This window comes from Kogia breviceps, chromosome 5 (genome assembly GCF_026419965.1).
Source record: "Kogia breviceps isolate mKogBre1 chromosome 5, mKogBre1 haplotype 1, whole genome shotgun sequence".
In the NCBI taxonomy this organism is placed as follows: Eukaryota; Metazoa; Chordata; class Mammalia; order Artiodactyla; family Physeteridae; genus Kogia; species Kogia breviceps.
Window position 1 is genome coordinate 102,219,272 of NC_081314.1, and position 18,139 is coordinate 102,237,410.

At 36.7% G+C, this 18,139-nt stretch overlaps 1 protein-coding gene across 49 annotated transcripts in view; it reads left to right on the forward strand.

Annotated features, from left to right (window-relative positions):
• Positions 1-18,139, forward strand: part of ABI3BP (ABI family member 3 binding protein) — a 285,160-nt gene that overhangs the window by 226,709 nt on the left and 40,312 nt on the right. For all 49 annotated transcript variants that reach the window (XR_010840794.1, XR_010840796.1, XR_010840793.1 and 46 more), the window contains 4 exons: positions 1,389-1,517; positions 2,023-2,091; positions 8,310-8,519; positions 13,634-13,742. Coding sequence is in view for 46 of the 49 variants with exons in the window: in XM_067034765.1 (XP_066890866.1) it covers positions 1,389-1,517; positions 2,023-2,091; positions 8,310-8,519; positions 13,634-13,742 (517 nt within the window). In the remaining 3 variants the exon portion in view is untranslated. The remainder of the gene's footprint in view (positions 1-1,388; positions 1,518-2,022; positions 2,092-8,309; positions 8,520-13,633; positions 13,743-18,139) is intronic.

Consider the following 18,139-nt stretch of genomic DNA (forward strand, 5'->3'; position numbering starts at 1 on the left):
GTCTTCAGTTGTACCTCCACGGCCTTGGTTCCTGCCATATGAAACCTTGCTCACTGCCATCAATAAGTGTAGCTTTGGTATAACTCACCCAGCCTGTGGGATGGTATAAACACATCCCACTTCTGAGATTAACTCTGGTGCCCTCCCTGCCCCGTGCTTTCCACCTCTAACTCAAAAGAAATGACTACACTGAAAAGCCAAACACAAATTAGGTCAGTTATACAGATTTGGCCTGGTGACCATCACAGAAAGTGCATACGGAATTCAGGGAATCAACTCAATGTTCTGGGAGTCCTCTGAACACAAGCCTTCTTGCACATGTGCCTCTGAGAACAGTCTTAGGCTACTACAAGGCATCTCCACCTGTCCCCTATCTCCAGATCTACGGAGGCCTCTCAGTCCTGCTCTCCTTGCCAGGATGAATGCTGCTCTGCACCCTCTAAAAAGCTCCTTCGGGCTGCAGTGCAGTCTCTCATGGTTTTCACTCACCCTCTCATTGGGGCCTACTCCCACCAGGACCAGAAGCATAAGTCTGCAGGGGCTGGACCAGCAGCCCATCTGAATGGCTCATCCATGATTCTGTGCTGGGACACAGTCCTTGGGTCAGTCTTGTACCCCTTGACTCTCTATTGTCTGAGAATGATTCCTTTTCCCAGGAGGACTATAAAACCTAATCTAGCCTCCACTCTATTCTACCCATACTTGCCTAGACCTTGGGATGCATCTTGTTTGGGAGACCTATAGGTGTTTTTAGAGTGGAGGAGGCATTATTGAATATAGCATCTCAGAGCGACACTGTTCTAGCTACAGGCCAGAATCACAGACATTACCTTAGAAACTTCTTCTTCTTCCCCAGCCATCTCCCATGCCTGCCAGTTAATCTGCAGTCAGGCCACTCCATCCCCTTGACTTTTCTCATGTAAAACCCCTTCTATCCAGTCTCACTGCTTCTTACATTGTTCACCTCCTCTGCCCTTGCCTATGCAACTGCTTCAGTCTCTTTATTTCTCTCTCTGCCACCAGCCTTGCAACTTAACCACCTCTGACTAGAATACAGCTCTCAGGCTTACCTACTGATCACTTCTCTTTATTGGTACCTCCTCTGGGAAGGCATTCCTGCCCTCCTCCCACCCAACACTCATCATCTTTCCCTGTAGACTTGTCCTCTCTGAGACCTTATCCCATGCTTTCATAATATCTATAATGCTTCAGTATAATTTGGCTCACACATCTCTCCCAATCAAGGACACCAGGTCTTATTTTCTCTCTAATCCTGGCATATAGTGCCAAGCCACATGGTAAGCGCTAATAAATATTTATTGAGTAAATAAATGGGAAACTCAGCAGGGCTCCCTATAAAGACTGAATCCTTTGGCTCTACATTACAGGAATCATTTCATCAGGCCGAGTAACTTCCCCACCCTTGAGGGCAACACTCAGACCTACTGAAGCCCCCTTGGAGAGAACAGAGACAGATAAAAAGCAACCAACAGCTCCTGCCTCAGGAGAAGATCTTGGTTAGTATATCAGTCACTTCCCACTGGATGCTTAGCTACGAAGTACTAAAGGATTTCAAACTAGGGAAAAAAGAGTCCCAGTTCTGGATCATCTATTTTACTCAATTTTATGATTGCTATGAATTTTTTAATTTAAAAATTATACTTATTTCTAATGTTTTATTATAGAATGTGCTCCTTCCCTTTGCAGACATAGAAGGAAGTTCCCAAGATCTTTAGGAAAGTCTTCCTAAAAAGATTACCCAATGCTTCTTACTAAATCACATGTCATTACTAATTATGCATATCTTAATTTATTAATGAGTATTAGCTACTTGGTTGTAATCTTTGAATCATTATTTATTATACTGAAGGGTACCAGCAGGACACAATTAAAGGCCTTTTAGTGTGGATAATATGTATAGTAATAATAATAATTGAAATCAAATTGCAAGGAATTGACTAGGAGGCATATGTATTAAATATTTATAGTTTTACTACTTCTTTTTGTATCTTCCATTCATAGTTAATATGACTGACTTTAGCTCAAGTCCAACAAGAGAAACTGATCCTCTTGGGAAGCCCAGATTCAAAGGTATGTATGACTGGCTCCAAATCTCAATTTTAACAAAGCTATCTTTGGTAGGTGTATCAATCAGCTGTTGCTGTGTAATAAACAACCACAAAAATCTTAGTAGCATACTCTAAAAAGGATTTATTTCTCATGTGTCTACAAATTGCCTGGAGGTCAGCTGATCTACCATGTGTTTGGCTGGGTGGTTCTACTTCTAGCAACAGGTACAGCTGGGCCTCTTATAGATTGGGCTCAGGTCTGCTCCACATCTGTTCATTTTGGTGCCCAGGATGAAGGACTAACAGTGACCCAAGAGAAGCCATTCTCATGACAGTACAAAGTGAAGAGAGGGGGAGTCCAAAAACATGACCACATTTCAAGCTCCTTCTTGTGTTATACCTGCCAATATTCAATGGCTAAAGAAAGTCACATAGTCAAGCTCATAACAAAGATTGGGGAAGTATACTCCTTCCATGGATATAGAGAATGTTTTTGAAATATTTATTTATTTGTTTGGCTGCGCCGGGTCTTAGTTGCAACACGCTGAATCTTTGTTGCCACTTGTGGGATCTTCACTGTGGCATGCAGGATCTTTTTAGTTGCAGCATGTAATCTCTTGGTTGCAGCATGTGGGATCTAGTTCCCTGACCAGGGATCAAACCCAGGCCCCCTGCATTGGGAGTGCGAGTTTCTTAGAGAATGTTTTTGAACAGTAATCTAATCTACCACAGTAAAAGATCATATGATATAGAACCCAGTATTTCCTTTTGTGATATGTTTTTCTGAAGTATAAAATTTGATAAATTTCAACATATGTATATACCTATGAAATATCATCACAATCAAGATAATGAATACATGCACCACCTCCAAAAGTTTCATCATGTGCCTTTATAATCCCTCCTCCTCACTCCTCCCACCCAACCTCTAGTCCCTAGGTAACTATATTATAGATTAGTATGCATTTTGGGGAATTTTACATAAATGAAAAAAATACAGTATGAACTTTTTGTGTGTGATTTCCTTCACTCAACATAATTATTTGGAGATTCATCCATGTTGATAAATGTATCAGTAGTTTATTCCTTTTTATTACTGACTAGTATTCTATTGTATGGATATATACTAATTTATTAAAACTGTTCACAACATTTGGGTTGTTCTAATAAAGCTGCTGTGACCATTCATGTATGAGTCTTTGTGTAGACATATGCTTTCATTCCTTTTGGACAAATTCCAACAAAGAGAATGGCTAGATTGTATGTAAATGGACATTTAACATTTTAAGGAACTGCCAAACTGTTTTCCAGAGCAGTGGTACTGTTTTCCACAGCAATTGTACTGTTTTGCCTTTCTGCCAACAGTATATGAGAGTTCCAGTTCCTCCACATCTTTGCCAACACTTGCTATGGTCAGTCTTTTTAATTTCAGCCATTTTAGTAAAGGTGTAGTAGTATCTGGTTGTGATTTTATTTTGTATATCCCTAATGACTAAGGATGCTGAACATCCTTTTATGTCCTTATTTGCCATCTGTATATCTTTTCTGATGTGTCTGTTCAATTTTTTTTGTCTATTTTTTATGGAGTTGCTTATCTTTTTATTATAGAGTTTTAAGAGTGTTTATATTTTCTGGATTGAAGACCTTTTTCAAATACACACTTTGCAAGTATTTTCTCCCAGTGTTTGGCTTCTCTTTTTTAATTTTAATGAAGCTGTTTATCAATTTGGTTTTTTATATATAGATTGTATCTTTTATGTTATATTTAAGAAGTCATTGACTAATCAAAGGTCACAAAGACCTCCTCTATTTCCTTCTAGAAATTTTTCTTGTTTCCTTCTAGAAGTCTTCTACTTTTACATTTAGGTCTGTGATCCGTATTGAGTCAAATTTTCTATATGACACAAAGTATGAATGCATTTATTTTCTTGCTTATGGATATCCAATCATTCCAGCATCATTTTTTGAAAAAACTGTTGTTTCTCCACTGAATTTAATTTGTACCTTTGTCAAAAATCAATTGTCCATATATATGTGGAACTATTTTGGGGTTTTCTAGTCTGTTCCGTTGATCTGTTTATCTACCTTTCCATCAATACCACAGTGTCTTGATCACTGGTTTTATAATAAGCACTGTGATCAGGTTATGTTAGTCTTCCAACATTGTTCTTATTTTTTAAAAGTTGTTTTGGTGACTCTAGGTCCTTTTATATTTCCATCTGAATTTTAGAATGAGTTTCTCAATGTCTAAAAAAAATAGCCTGTTTATATTTTTATTAGAATTGCATTGAATCTGTAGGTCAACTGGGAAACATTGACAGCTGTACAGTATTAAGTCTTATTACCTATGAACATGGTATATCTCACCATTTGTTTAGGTGTTCTTCATTTCTCTCACCAATGTTTTGTAGTTTTCCATATAAAGAAAACCGTAAAAGTAGCATTTTTTATTTCAGTTTCTAATTGTTCATTGCTAATATATAGGAAAACAATTGTTTTTCGTTCAATGAGCTTGTATTCTGCAACTTGCAAACCTCTGTAGTCTTTTTGTAGATCCACTGGATTTTCTACCTACAGAATCATGTCATCTGAGGGGAAAGTTTTACTTCCTCCTTTCCAAATTATGTATCTTTATTTCTTGCCTTTCTGTACTGGCTAGAACCTCTAGTGAGATATTGAATAGAAATAGTGAGGATAGTTATATTTTTCTTGTTCCTTATATTATGGGAAAAGCATTCAGCCTTTCACCATTAAGTATGGTGCTTCCTGTAGGTTTTTCATAGATGCCCTTCACTGTGTTGAAAATGTTTTCTTCTATTCCTGCTTTGGTGAGAGTCATTATCAGAAATGAATGCTAGATTATGTCTAATAATTTTTCTAACTTTATTTATATGCTTATGTGGTTTTCCTTTTTTAGTGTGTTAATGTGATAAAGTAATTGTTCTTGAGTTGTAGGCTACCTTTGCATTCCAGTGACAAATTCCACTTTGTTATAGTGCATTCTGATTTTAATATATTGTTGGATTTAATTTGCTAAAATTTTGTTTAGAATTATATTCAGTGAGGGACATTGGTATGTAGTTTTCTTTTCTTGTAATGTCTAAGTCAAGTTTTAGTATCAAAATGATGCTGAATTTTTCTTCACTTTTCTGAAAGAGTTTAGAACTGGTGTTGCTTCTTCCCTAAATATTTGTTAGTATTTACCAGTAAAGCCATCTGAGCCTGATATTCTCCTTGTGAGAAGGGTTTTACGTGTAATTCACTTTCTTTAATAGGTATAGGACTATTTAGAATATTTTTTTTCATAGTGAACTTTGGTAATTTTTGTCTTTCAAGTTATTGGTCCATATCATCTAAATTGTCAAGTTTATTAGCATAATGTTATATTCTCTTCTTCTTACTTTGATAGCTGTATAATTTGTACTGATGTCACTTCTCTCATTCCTTTTATTGACAATGTGTGTCTTTTTTTTTTCTCTTTTGCCTAAGCAGTCAGGCTATAGGTTTATCAATTCTTTTGACCTTCTGAAAAGTTCTACTTTTTTGTCATTGATTTGGTCTATTATTTTTCTGTTTTATATTTCATTTATTTTTTACTCTGATCTTTATTGTTTCCTTTTTCTGCTTAATCTGAGTTTCATTTGCTCTTCTACTCTAATTTCTTAAGGTAGAAGATGGGTTCATTGATTTTGAACCCTCTCTTCTTTTCAGATATGGAATTTGGTGCTACAGATTTTCCCCTAGATATTATTTAAGCAGCATCCAAAAATTTTTGATATGTTGTTTTCATTTTTACTCTGTTCAAAATAGTTTTTAATTTCCCTTTTGGTTTCTTCTTTGACTTATTAGAAGTATGTTATTTAATATCCAAATATTTCAAGATTTTCTAGAAATCGTTTTGTTACTGATTTCTAATTTAACTCCATTGTTGTCAGATACTCTGTATTACTTGAACCCTTCTACATTTATTGAGACATTTTTTAAGGCCCAGAATATAGTCTATCTTGATATATGTTCTCTGTGTACTTGAAAAGAATGTGTATTCTGCTGTTCTTAAGTGGAATGTTGTATTGGTTTGCTAGGGCTGCCATAACAAAATACTACAGACTCGGTGGCTTAAACAACAGAAATTTCTTTTCTCACAGTTCTGAAGACCAGAAGTCTGAGATCAAGGTATCTTTGGTTTCTCACATTGGAAATTAGGGCTTCACCATAGGAATTTTAGGGAAACACAATTCAGTCCATAACAAGTGTTCTATAAAAATGTCAATTAGGTCAGTTTGCTTGGTTGTATTGTGCAATTCTTTTATATCCTTAGTGATTTTCTGTCTACTGTTCTGTCAATTAATGAGAGAAGAGTACTGAAATCTCTAGCTCTAATTGTGGATTTATTTCTACTTAACAGTTCTATCATTTTTTGCTACATGTATATTAAAGGTCTGTATTTAGATATAGACCTAAATTACTTAGGGTTGTAATAAACTCCTGAGGAATTGGTCCTTTATTATTATGAAGTGACCTTTTTTGTTTATGGTAATATTCTTTGCTCTAAAATCTAATTTGTTGATATTTATATATCCACTCAAGCTTTCTTTTGATAAGTGTTATCATGGTATCTCTTCTTTTCATCCTTTTACTCTTAACCTGTTAGTCTGTTTGTTTAAAATGTTTTCCCTATAGGTATCATATAGTTGGATCTTGCTTTTTCACCCAGTCTGACAATCTCTGCATTTTATTTTGGGTGTTTAGAACCTTATACTTAACATGACGAATGATATGGTTAGGTTTAAATCTATCATCATCTTGCTATTTGTGTTTTATTTGTCCCATCTATTCTTTGTTCTCTCTTTCCTTTTTTTTCAGCCTTCTTTTGGACTGAGTATTTTTATGATTCCATTTTATCTTTTTTTGTTGTCCTACTCCTGTAACTTTTTTGTTTTGTTATTTTAGTGATTGCTTTGGGGTTTATAGAATGTGTCTTTAACTTACCACAGTAAATTCCAGTGATATCCTACAACTTCACAAATAGTGTAAGAACTTTACATTAGTATATCGGCTTTTCTCTCCTCCTGGCCTTTGGGCTATTGTCATTATAGTTTACTTTTACATGTTATATACATCACAGTAAATTGTTAATATTTTTGTTTAAACAACAAATTGTCTTTCAGAGAGAATTTAATAAGAAAAATACTGTGTATATTTACTTATGTAGTTACTGTTTCAAGTGCTATATTTCCATCCAGCATCATTTTCCTTCCACCTGAAAGACTTTCTTGAATCTTTCTCTTAGAGTGAGTCTGCTGGTCATGAATTCTTTCAGATTTTGTATGTCTAAAAAGTATCTTGCTTTTTTTTTTTTTTGTCCTTTTGCTTTTGTTTTTTTAAAAGATATTTTCACCAGTTATAGCATTCTAGATGATAAGGTTTTTTGTTTTGGTTTTTGTTTTTTAGTAGAGAAATACATTGCTCCACTGCCTTCTCACTTGCATTCTTTCCAATGAGAAATCTGCCATAATCCTTCTTTGTTGTTCTATGTATAACATGTCTTTTCTTGTCTGCCTCCTTTAAAGATCTCTAGAAATTTAATTTGGGTCTTTTTCATAGCTTCCATTTCTTAACTCTCAACCATATGGATTATAGTGATGATAACTGTTTTACTGTCCTTGTCTGATGATTGTTACAGCTATCCAAGTTTCAGGTTGGCTTCAAATGATTTATTTGTCTCCTCATTATGGATAGTATCTTCCTGTTTATTTTATACAGTTGGGAATATTTTTATTCCTAAAATATTCTTGTATTTTATTCTGGGGTGCAGTTTAAATAACTTGAAACCAATTGATCCTTTTGAGTCAGGCTTTTAAGATTTATTAGGTGGGACCAGAACTGTATTTAGTGTAAGGTTAATCATTCCCCACTACTGAGACAAGACCCTTTTGAGCACTGTTTCAAATGCTTCATAAATTATGCAGTTTAAACCACGCTCAGGGGGACCAAGTTACTTTTGGATATTAGCATAACATAACCTATTTAGAAAAGTAAATCAACAATAACATCCATATCATGTATCCCAAAGACAGGGTTCTGGATTTTCACAAATTCAAACCATCCACATCATTGCTTTCATCCATCTGCTTATAGTATTAGATCAAATGTCCTCAAACAGATAATTTTATTTATGAGTTCACCTCCACCTTTTTTCCAAGCTCAAAAAAAAAAAGCTCAATGTCCTCTCTGTCTTAGGTCCTCACGTGCGGTATATCCAAAAGCCTGACAACAGGCCCTGCTCCATCACTGACTCTGTCAAGCGATTCCCCAAAGAGGAGGCCACAGAAGGGAATGCCACCAGCCCACCACAGAACCCACCTACCAACCTCACTGTTGTCACTGTGGAAGGGTGTCCCTCCTTTGTCATCTTGGACTGGGATAAGCCACTCAATGACACTGTCACTGGTAAGATCATGGCACGTGGACCATCACTACGGTGGGAAGCATTGATAGTGTGATGCATTGGGAATGTGGTACCTTGATTCAAACTGTGGCCTGCGAGGCATATCTTAGGAACAGCAAGTCCCCACAGAGTTCTGCTGTCCCTGTGGTACATGATTGTTAAAAGTATCATAAGATGCGAAAAGATCATCTTTGTTCTGGTTATGGTCTCCCTGTTAATTTAGCAGATCTCTTTAAGTTGCATACCTTCCTTCTCCTCTCAGAACTGTTTTTCACAATGTGAAGGTATATCTAGTCTTTTCATTACCTGAAAATCACAGATAACATATGGGAAGTTGCCACCGCTGATAATATTTAAGCCTGTTTTCCTTTCACCATCCCAATTTCTAGATTGACCTAGAATTTTCAAGTAGGCTAAAAGTTATTTCAATCATTTTAGGAAAATTGTTTTAATTTGGTCAATTTTCTGCTTATCTCAGGAAATTTTGATTCTGCTGTCACTCATCCAATTTCTCTAAAAATGACTATGAAAAATAAGAAACCCTGAGTCATCCTCTGAATTTGTTATATGGGATTTAAATTCTCTGTAGTGAAAAGGATAGTCAAAGTAGAGGGGAGGGGCGGGAAGACTAACAACCCAAATCAGCTAGAGGATGTAGCAAACAGTGTGAGGACACAAGGTTCCTGCTGCCCGTGTCCCCACCATCGTGTGCCTAGGGTGGGTAGGCAGAATACAGTTGCCCACTAAGAGGCTGTCAGGAAGAGTAGAGAGCGGTACACAGGGCGAGGTGAGGAGTGGGGAGATTCAGGATCTGCCAAAAAAGTTTTCTATGAATAAAGGAGAAAACAGTAGCTATTTCTCCTCAGACAAAACCGTTTGGTCTGGGCAACTTCCAGTGTAAGCAGCTTATCTTTGCTTAGCTGGCTTTTTAAATTTTTAACCATATTTTGTGAATTTCCTTTCTTATGCAAAGCTTGCCTTTGTTTTGAGAAAGAACCAGCCACTGCCCATGGTTCCTGGGGATTTGACTAGCCTTGCTTCTTTACTTGGAACTATGCCAGTAGGTATTATCATCCCAATATCTAAAAATCAATCTCTAAGTATTGATTATCTACATGTGTTAAAAAGTTTAAAACTCTCAATCCATATGCAGTGCTAATAAAGAGTTCCTGTGATAGTCTGAGGCTTCATTCTCACAAGACCAAATGAACTATAAAATTTCACTTGCCTTAAAAATACAGGACATCAAGTTGGAATTGGTTAATCTAATATGTTTCATAATCTAATATATATTCACTTGGGTATGTCAATAATATCTGATTTAACTTTTTAAAGTAGGATTTTCCTTTCATCATGTAACTTTTAAAAATTATATAAACCTGTAATTTCAAAGAATCATGAATAGGATATACTTTATCTAACCAACTAGTTTTATAACATTATTGTTAAGTGTTAACGGGCTGCTTGAGATCTTTCACTAGATACTGGACTTATAACAATTTTCATGGATAAGGACCATATCTATAACTATTATATTTTATAAATAGAAATAAGTCCATATTTAACCATTACTCACTTAGTCTATATTTCAATGTTGGACCATATGCCCTAATGATCTGTTGTATTTTTTTCCATTTTTGTTTATTTTTAGTGTTCCATTAAATACCACTTGATTTCAAATGTAATCTTTTATAAACCAGCAGCTTAGATAATTCTCATGTCACTGGAAATGGTTTTTCAAGAAAGGATTAAGAAAGATAACAAAAAGAGAGTGAAACATATTTTTCATTCCCCAAGTTGACTTCTGTCAGTAATCTTTCTTTTTTTTTTTTTTTGCTGTACACGGGCCTCTCACTGTTGTGGCCTCTCCCGCTGCAGAGCACAGGCTCTGGATGCGCAGGCTCAGTGGCCATGGCTCATGGGCCTAGCCGCTCTGCGGCATGTGGGATCTTCCCGGACCAGGGCTCAAACCCGTGTCCCCTGCATTAGCAGGCAGGTTCTCAACCACTGCGCCACCAGGGAAGCCCTTTCTTTTAATTGATAGGCATGTATTCACCTCTAGTAAATGCATCCAAATTCAGATGCTTCTCCATATCCCTTCTACACTAAAGTAGAAATAGGTACACCATAGAGATTGGCCACAGCCTGGGTCCTTGGACAACTTAAAGTTAAATTACTTATAAGGTGTCATTTTGTGATACATCAAGAGCATGCTGACATAGATTTAAATCCCAGACCAACTGTCTTCTAGATAATGCAACTTGGGTCTATAATTAGCCTCTTTGAACTTCAGGATTTTTTTTATTTGTAATAATAATAATTCTTATTGCTATCAATTTATTGTGAGTATAAGACTTAACAGAGAGTAGTATCACCGTTTGTTATTTTCATGCTGTATTGGCCAGTGATGTTCCCAATATTTATAATAAACAATTATGTTCTAAGTGAATTATCTCATAATAGGGCAATAAAACCCTCTGAGGGGGAAAAAACAGACCAATTATTGTGTCAGTTCTTTGTAGATTTTCTTATATCTCTACTGTTAATGAAATTATTTTTTAAATCCCCTATTTAAAATAAGAAATATGGACACATACTTTTGGGTTGATGGTGGTAGATTTTTATAATGTTCGTGGATTTATGAAAAGCTATTATCACTTTAAAGCATTAAAAAGGAAAGATATATACATTCTAAGACAATAATTCTGAGAAAAATTCTAAATATATTTTGAATCATGAAGGTAACTTCTAGATCCATTTTGAAAACTCCAGTCTTTCAGGACAAAAATAGTATTAAATTAACATTTAAAACTTGAGTCAAAAGAAAATTAGAAAAGATGTGCTATAAGTGTTGAACTATACTAAAAGGCTAAGGTGATATTAAAAAGAATATCACACAGTCGATGAGGAATGACCCAAACAAAGATGTTTTTTGAAGGTGATTGCTTTCATGGATAACCAGCTGGAGTGTCATATAAATTGCTCTTTTGGTGACTAAGCAGCACTTGAATCTTTCTAATTGGAATCTCTCAAATTTTTGTGATCCTAGTTTCAAAACACAACTTGGGGATAATAAGGAATAATAAAAGATATAATAATAATAGGTACCACCTGTTGAGCAAAATACATGAAAAATACTATTAAGCACTTTCTATATGTTCCTTCTTTAATCCCTACAAGCAACACTATGAAGAGACACTATGGACATTTTACAGATGGTAAAACTGAGACTGAGATCCAGGCAAGTGTCTTGGTCTGTCTCTTTCCATTAAGTCATGCAGTTTCCATTTTTTTTTTTTTAAACATCTTTATTGGAGTATAACTGTTTTACAATAGTGTGTTAGTTTTTCCTTTACAACAAAGTGAATCAGTTATACATATACATATGTTCCCATATCTCTTCCCTCTTGCATCACCCTCTCTCCCACGCAGTTTCCATTTTTTTAAATCAATTTTACTTCCATTTTAATTACTCTGATCTTTTTCTAACAAATGTCCCTTCACAGCTGAGGAAAAGATATAAAACGAACATAATTGAATTTGGGATCCTACCTCTCCCTCTCTTTCCACACTCCTTTGGAATAGAAAGCCAACTGAGACATAGGTTGGGAGCAGAGAGTCTGAGGAAGGAATCTTAAATATGGGCCATTAGTCCTTTAATAGCTGCACCTAATGTGTCCAGATACAACGACCATTACCTTCCAGTTTAATTTCAAATTTTCAAAAGGATGGGCATAGGAAATTACTCAGAAAAAGTGATCCTCCTTTTTGGCTTTTTAAAATTCACCAGTAAAGATCCTTCCCAAATTAAAATTGGTGATTATAAGTCTCCATGAGTTACTCTATAATTTCAGTTTTATTTCCGATATCCATCTCCTACCTTTGGTCTCAGTGCTAACAGCAGAAATCCCCAGTAACTTGCCAGCTCCTTTGCAACCTTCCACTTTCCCTGATGCCCCCCCACTTGTGTATTTCTTCATACTGATGGAGCTGTTTTTGAGTAGGGTTTTGTTGGCTGGTTGGTTGTTGTTTTTTGTTTGATTTTTTTAACCCTCTGTGTGATCTTGTCACATGCATTAAACTGAACCCCAACTGAGAGCAGGGAAAGTAAATTAGTAAATTATATTCTCTTATTCTGAACGTCTCTTTCTTTTGATTAGCCCTACAAACTCATAGAAACCTGCCCTTAAGTTAAATTTATGCAGATCTCTATGCAGACTTTTTTTTTTTTTTTGCGGTACGCGGGCCTCTCACTGTTGTGGCCTCTCCCGCTGCGGAGCACAGGCTCCGGACGTGCAGGCCCAGTAGCCTTGGCTCACGGGCCCAGCCGCTCTGCGGCATGTGGGATCTTCCCGGACCGGGGCACGAACCCGCGTCCCCTGCATCAGCAGGCGGACCCCCAACCACTGCGCCACCAGGGAAGCCCTATGCAGACTTTAAGGGCATAATTTTTTTAATTCAAGGATAATTATCAAGGGGGTATATGTTAGCAGTATGTACAAAATTTATGTAACTTACATAAGCAGTAGGTATCAAAATCCCATAATTCTGTAGTTCAAAATAATGAACTATAGAAAAGTATAGTTCATTGTTCATTATTTGATTAACTGTTATTTGCTGCTGTGGTTTTCAACTCAGTTTTTTGCAGCAGTACCATGTAGTCAGTGACGTTTTCCCCAGCTATATTGTGAAGCCCCATGAGCAGGAAATGTGCTTCTACTGAAACACCGCTCCTCATCCAATGTTGTTTACAAAGCCACACTGGGCTTTCCAGCAATGGCAGACGATCCGACTTACCTAACAAAATCATAGGTTACCCACAACCAATGCTACCATAGGAGCATCAACAGTCTTCACAGTTACCAGACGTTTCCTGCTCTGGTAAAGAGAAAACAGAAATGGTCAATGAGCAACTCCCCAGATGCTTTGGGACCTTCATCATCCTCTGACAGACCCCATTTGGAAGTTGCTAATGTGTACGATCAATACGTCTCTAGACCTGCAATCTTGTTGCTCACTTTTATGAGAGTTGACTCTGTTATGCGGTTAGCTTCGAGAACATTCAGTCCACCAGAGCATAAAGACAAGTATCTGTTGGCTTTTTTTTGCTTTTCAGAATATGAAGTTATATCCAGAGAAAATGGGTCATTCAGTGGGAAGAACAAGTCCATTCAAACTACAAATCAAACCTTCTCCACAGTAGAAAATCTGAAACCAGACACAAGGTGAGCCACCAATGCTATTACAGGTGAATTCTGAGAGTGCAAAAATTATAACAAAGGAGTAAAATGACATCATCCTTCTCTATCTTAAGGGAGGGTCTACTTTGCATTTCATTCTTTGGCTTTCCATACACAGCACTAGATACCCCTAGAGTCATGGTTTACAAATATGCAAGTTATTGGTGGGGATACAAGAGCTAACAAGATGGTCTTGGAAGTTAACAGTATAGCTGGGAACACTGAAAGATAGAAGGCCATTAATATCAAACATTGATATTAAATACCAAAATTTAGAGGAGGAAAAGTCTATAGACCAGAGACAACTGGAGTGTGGATGGTGTAAACTAGATTTGAAGCACAGAAGAAGTTGCCTGGCATGTTGGAAGGAGAGGGCAAGGAAACAAAAGCCATGTGACAAATGTAGGTGAAAGTTTGTAATAGTAAATGCTTAGTATAGCTACAGACTAGTCCCAGACACAGTAACCCTTTGCTTTGGGGTCTTTTTAATATAGAACAATGAGAATAGATTTTTGAAAATGTACATATATAATATTAACAATTGTTCAATAATAAACAACTTTTCTTGGCATTCCTTACTACACATTGATACCAGGTTGTTTATCTTGCTGTATAGTTTTGTGATTCCTTTTAAAATCTAAAATACCTAATATTTTATCACTTCATTTTATTATTTCAAGAAAAATAAGGGCCTTAGGCATTTCTAGAAATGTAGTAGGGAAGGGGTTTTTTGTTTTTGTTTTGTTTTACATGGCTAAATTATTGAATGTATTGCTCAAGGAGATTCTCAAATGGATACAGCCAAGCATTTCCATATTAAAGCCAATATGCTAAATTCATTTCTGGACTAAATTTCACTCTCTGTGAAAAATCGATTTATTTCTTCAAGCTCCAAAACATTGTCTGATAAACTGTCTATACTTTCAATATAAAACAAAACAAAAACACCCCTGACATCTTAAGTTATAGTACCCGAAGCAACATAGATCAATTTTCACACAATCAGGGGTTTTTCCAGATTGAGTATTTCATAACTTGATAAAGTTCCTCAGTGTTGAAAAAGATCAGTGGAGGTGAAGCCTGGAATTTCAGCATCAGAGATTTTTTTTTTCATGTTTTAGTTCTTGTATCTTTCATTGTCATGTGATTGAATTGAATTGGGTATTGATTGTGACACCCAGAAGAGACTCTTTGGGCTCTGACAGCAGGGAGACTTTTCTAATCTTTTCAGGAGAAAAGGAAGTATCTAATTCATTATAGAGGTTTGCTGTATATAAACCGTAGTCCTATACAGCAAAAACAACACTTCTCCACCAGTGTATTTTTTTTTCTTTTAAGTTCTCTATTTTGAGTTGCAATATGGAGAATTTTGCAACTGCTAATTTTCTTGAAGGTATTAAGTTAGCCAAAATAAGCATATATTTCAGTAAAAGCCCATTTGATGATCTTGGTTCTGTTTTGTTTCCTTAGCAAGATTAACAGGGAGAGAGCCTATAATTTATTGTAAGAAAAGAGTAAAAGAGAAAAGGTCATTTAATTTGGACTTTTTAATAGGTGGATTTGGGCTTACAAAACTTGGTTTTTCTCTTCAGTTTCCTGCTTTTTATTCCACTTGAGAAAAAGTGTATTCCTTTTCTGAATCAGGCTGTTCTCAGATTTCACAGTGCACCTATTAGCTCATAATCAGAGGTAGAATAATGCCAGTGACATTTTAAACCTGATTTGTTTGTAAAAGGTTTGGGTCTGCATTCAGCTAACATTTACTGAGTGCTAACAATGTGCTCAGCCCTGTGCTTGGTGTTGTGCCTACAAACAGGAGTAAGCATGGTACCTGCCCTTGAGGAGCTCGAGGCTAGTGGGGTAGGTCGCTAATGACTGATTATTCTACACAAAGTGGTGAGAGTTCTGGTAGAAGTCTGCACCAGGGGCGACAGAAGCCCAGAGTGGGCGGCATATCGCAAAGTCTGGGGAAATTAGGAAAAACTTCCTGGGGGAGGTGACCCCTAGGCTGAGGCGTGAAGGAGGAGTAGGCTGGAGCCAGCTAAGTGACTGTGGTAAGAGAAAGGAATGTCAGGGAGGATAGCACGTGTCAGAGCAGTGGCCCGAAATGGCACGGTTGTGTGTGGTGAATAACGGGCTGTTTTCACCAGTGTGAGGGGCGAAAAGTGGACAGAAGCCGTAGAAGCCAAGAGAAACAGAAGCCAAGTTAGGGAGGGCCTTCTGCGCCAGATCAAGAAACATGGTCAAGTGATGGGGAGACCCTAAAGGATGGTAACTGGGAAGTGCCTTCTTCTGACTTTTTTCATTTTCATTCTTTCATTTAGCTGGAATAATCACTTTTGATACTAGAGCAACTTATAACGAGTAGCAGTTGGTAGAACAAATCTAACTAAAAGAGCTTTTTGCTAATTTCTTTCATGAGTACCATTCTGGCATCTGACCTAATTGGTCAAAATAGGTACATAAGAGAAACGCCTTTGGGCTGAGCTGGATTTCATTCTGGAATCACAGGACAGATCAGGTCATGGGGTTCACATCTCGCTTCTGGTTGTAATTGTTTCAGACTCAGCTACTACAACCTTGTCCTCTTTATCCCACCCTCCTCCTATGTGTCTTGCTTGTCTCTGCTGTCTGTCATCAGTGTACCTTCTAAGGAGGACCCCTGCAACCTATCCTTATCCCAAGACGAGCAAAGCCCAAAGGAAGCCCTTTCTGGATTTGTCTTTGGGAAAAAAAAGTATTAAACTAAGATTAGGAATCCCTGTAATCAGAACTCCATGCCAAGTTTTACAACTTGGCATAAATTTGGGGCCACTATGCATGTCTGTATGTGGCTTATTTAATGTTATTTTTAGTTCGGTACAATTAAATGAAATCCATTCAGATATAAAGACTGTTAATGTTCATAAATGTGATTTGACCAGGATTATATTGATAGTCCCTAATGGGTCATGATTTGTATATCATGTTGTATATCAGTATACAACATATGTATATCAGTAGTTTGAAGTACAGAACATTCTCACACTAGGGACAAATATAACACACATGGATGTAAATTTTCGAATGAAAATTATTTAGTCTATGCCATGGGAAACTTTGTGGTGGTCTAGTAGTTCAGTAGATGCCAGCCCCCACTGAGCTTGTAAATAGATTCTGCACTCTCAGAGGTATGATGGAGATTAATCTATCTAATGGGCAAAAATGTTTGAGCCGAAATATTAAAATTATGTGTTGAAACCCCTATTAGTCAAATAACCAAGGAAGAATAAAGTGCAGTCAAATCATTTCACTTACTTTGAGATTTCTGAGCCTAAAGGTACCTGAGGAAACAAAACTAACACTCACGAAACATCATAACACAGAATAAAAGAACATGCCGATGTAGGACTTACACCCACCCAGGTTCTGCAATTTAGAAGAGGAGAGAAAGTCTTGTGGAATACTTGAGACAAGAACTCGACAGTAAAGGATAGGATGGCATGAAGCAGGCCGGCAAGAAAAGAAAGAACAATAGTATTCCACGTGAAATCCATGTGCACAACTTAAGTGAAATACAAGTAGTCTTCAAAGTTACTACTGACAGCAAGGCTACAGCAAGTATAATAAAACTACGAGTTCCCCAATGTAGGTTTGTTGGCTCTTTTGATGCAAGCTTTTTTCATACTGTCTTACGTTGTTAAGGCAATGTTCCTTTCTATTGTATCTTCTCTACCCCAACCATGATCCAAGATTAATGTTAATAAAAGACTCCCTGTAAAATAAAGAGGGAGTATGTACAGGATGCCGTTAGCAGGTGGTTTTTATTAGCTATAAAGAATGACTTTAGTCACATTTCATTACTTGAGGAAAATTTTGAGTCAAAATACACAGTAAACACCCTAAATAAGCAAACTTTGAATTATAGCTGTTAAAATTCCCTCATGAGGTTCTGGAATTCCCTGTTTGAAAAGCTGGAAAATAATAACTTCTGAAAGAATATCTAGCTTTTTTCCAATTCTAGGAGACACATATAAAGAATTTATTTTAGTCGCATTTTCCATCATTTGTCCTGACTAAAAAACAGGAGCTCTAAAAACAGGTGATAATTACTGGCTAATCGTTACACAGTGACATAGGTGGAGTAGAACTTGGTGTTAGAACATCCAGGAGAATCAAGGCAAAGAAAATAGATCTACAGAGCTTTTGGGGATAAAAATTCTAAGCGTTCACACACTGTTCTAGAATCAAAAAGACAGTCAATGATGCTTCCGTCTCCCCACCTACTTTTAATGACTTAGCCAAGTTTTATTTACTCTGCAGAAGCTCAAAAAATAACCCACCGTACGGGACCATCCAGCAGGTGTCTTGCTGCTGGGAAAGTTCAGCTGCACACCTGGTGT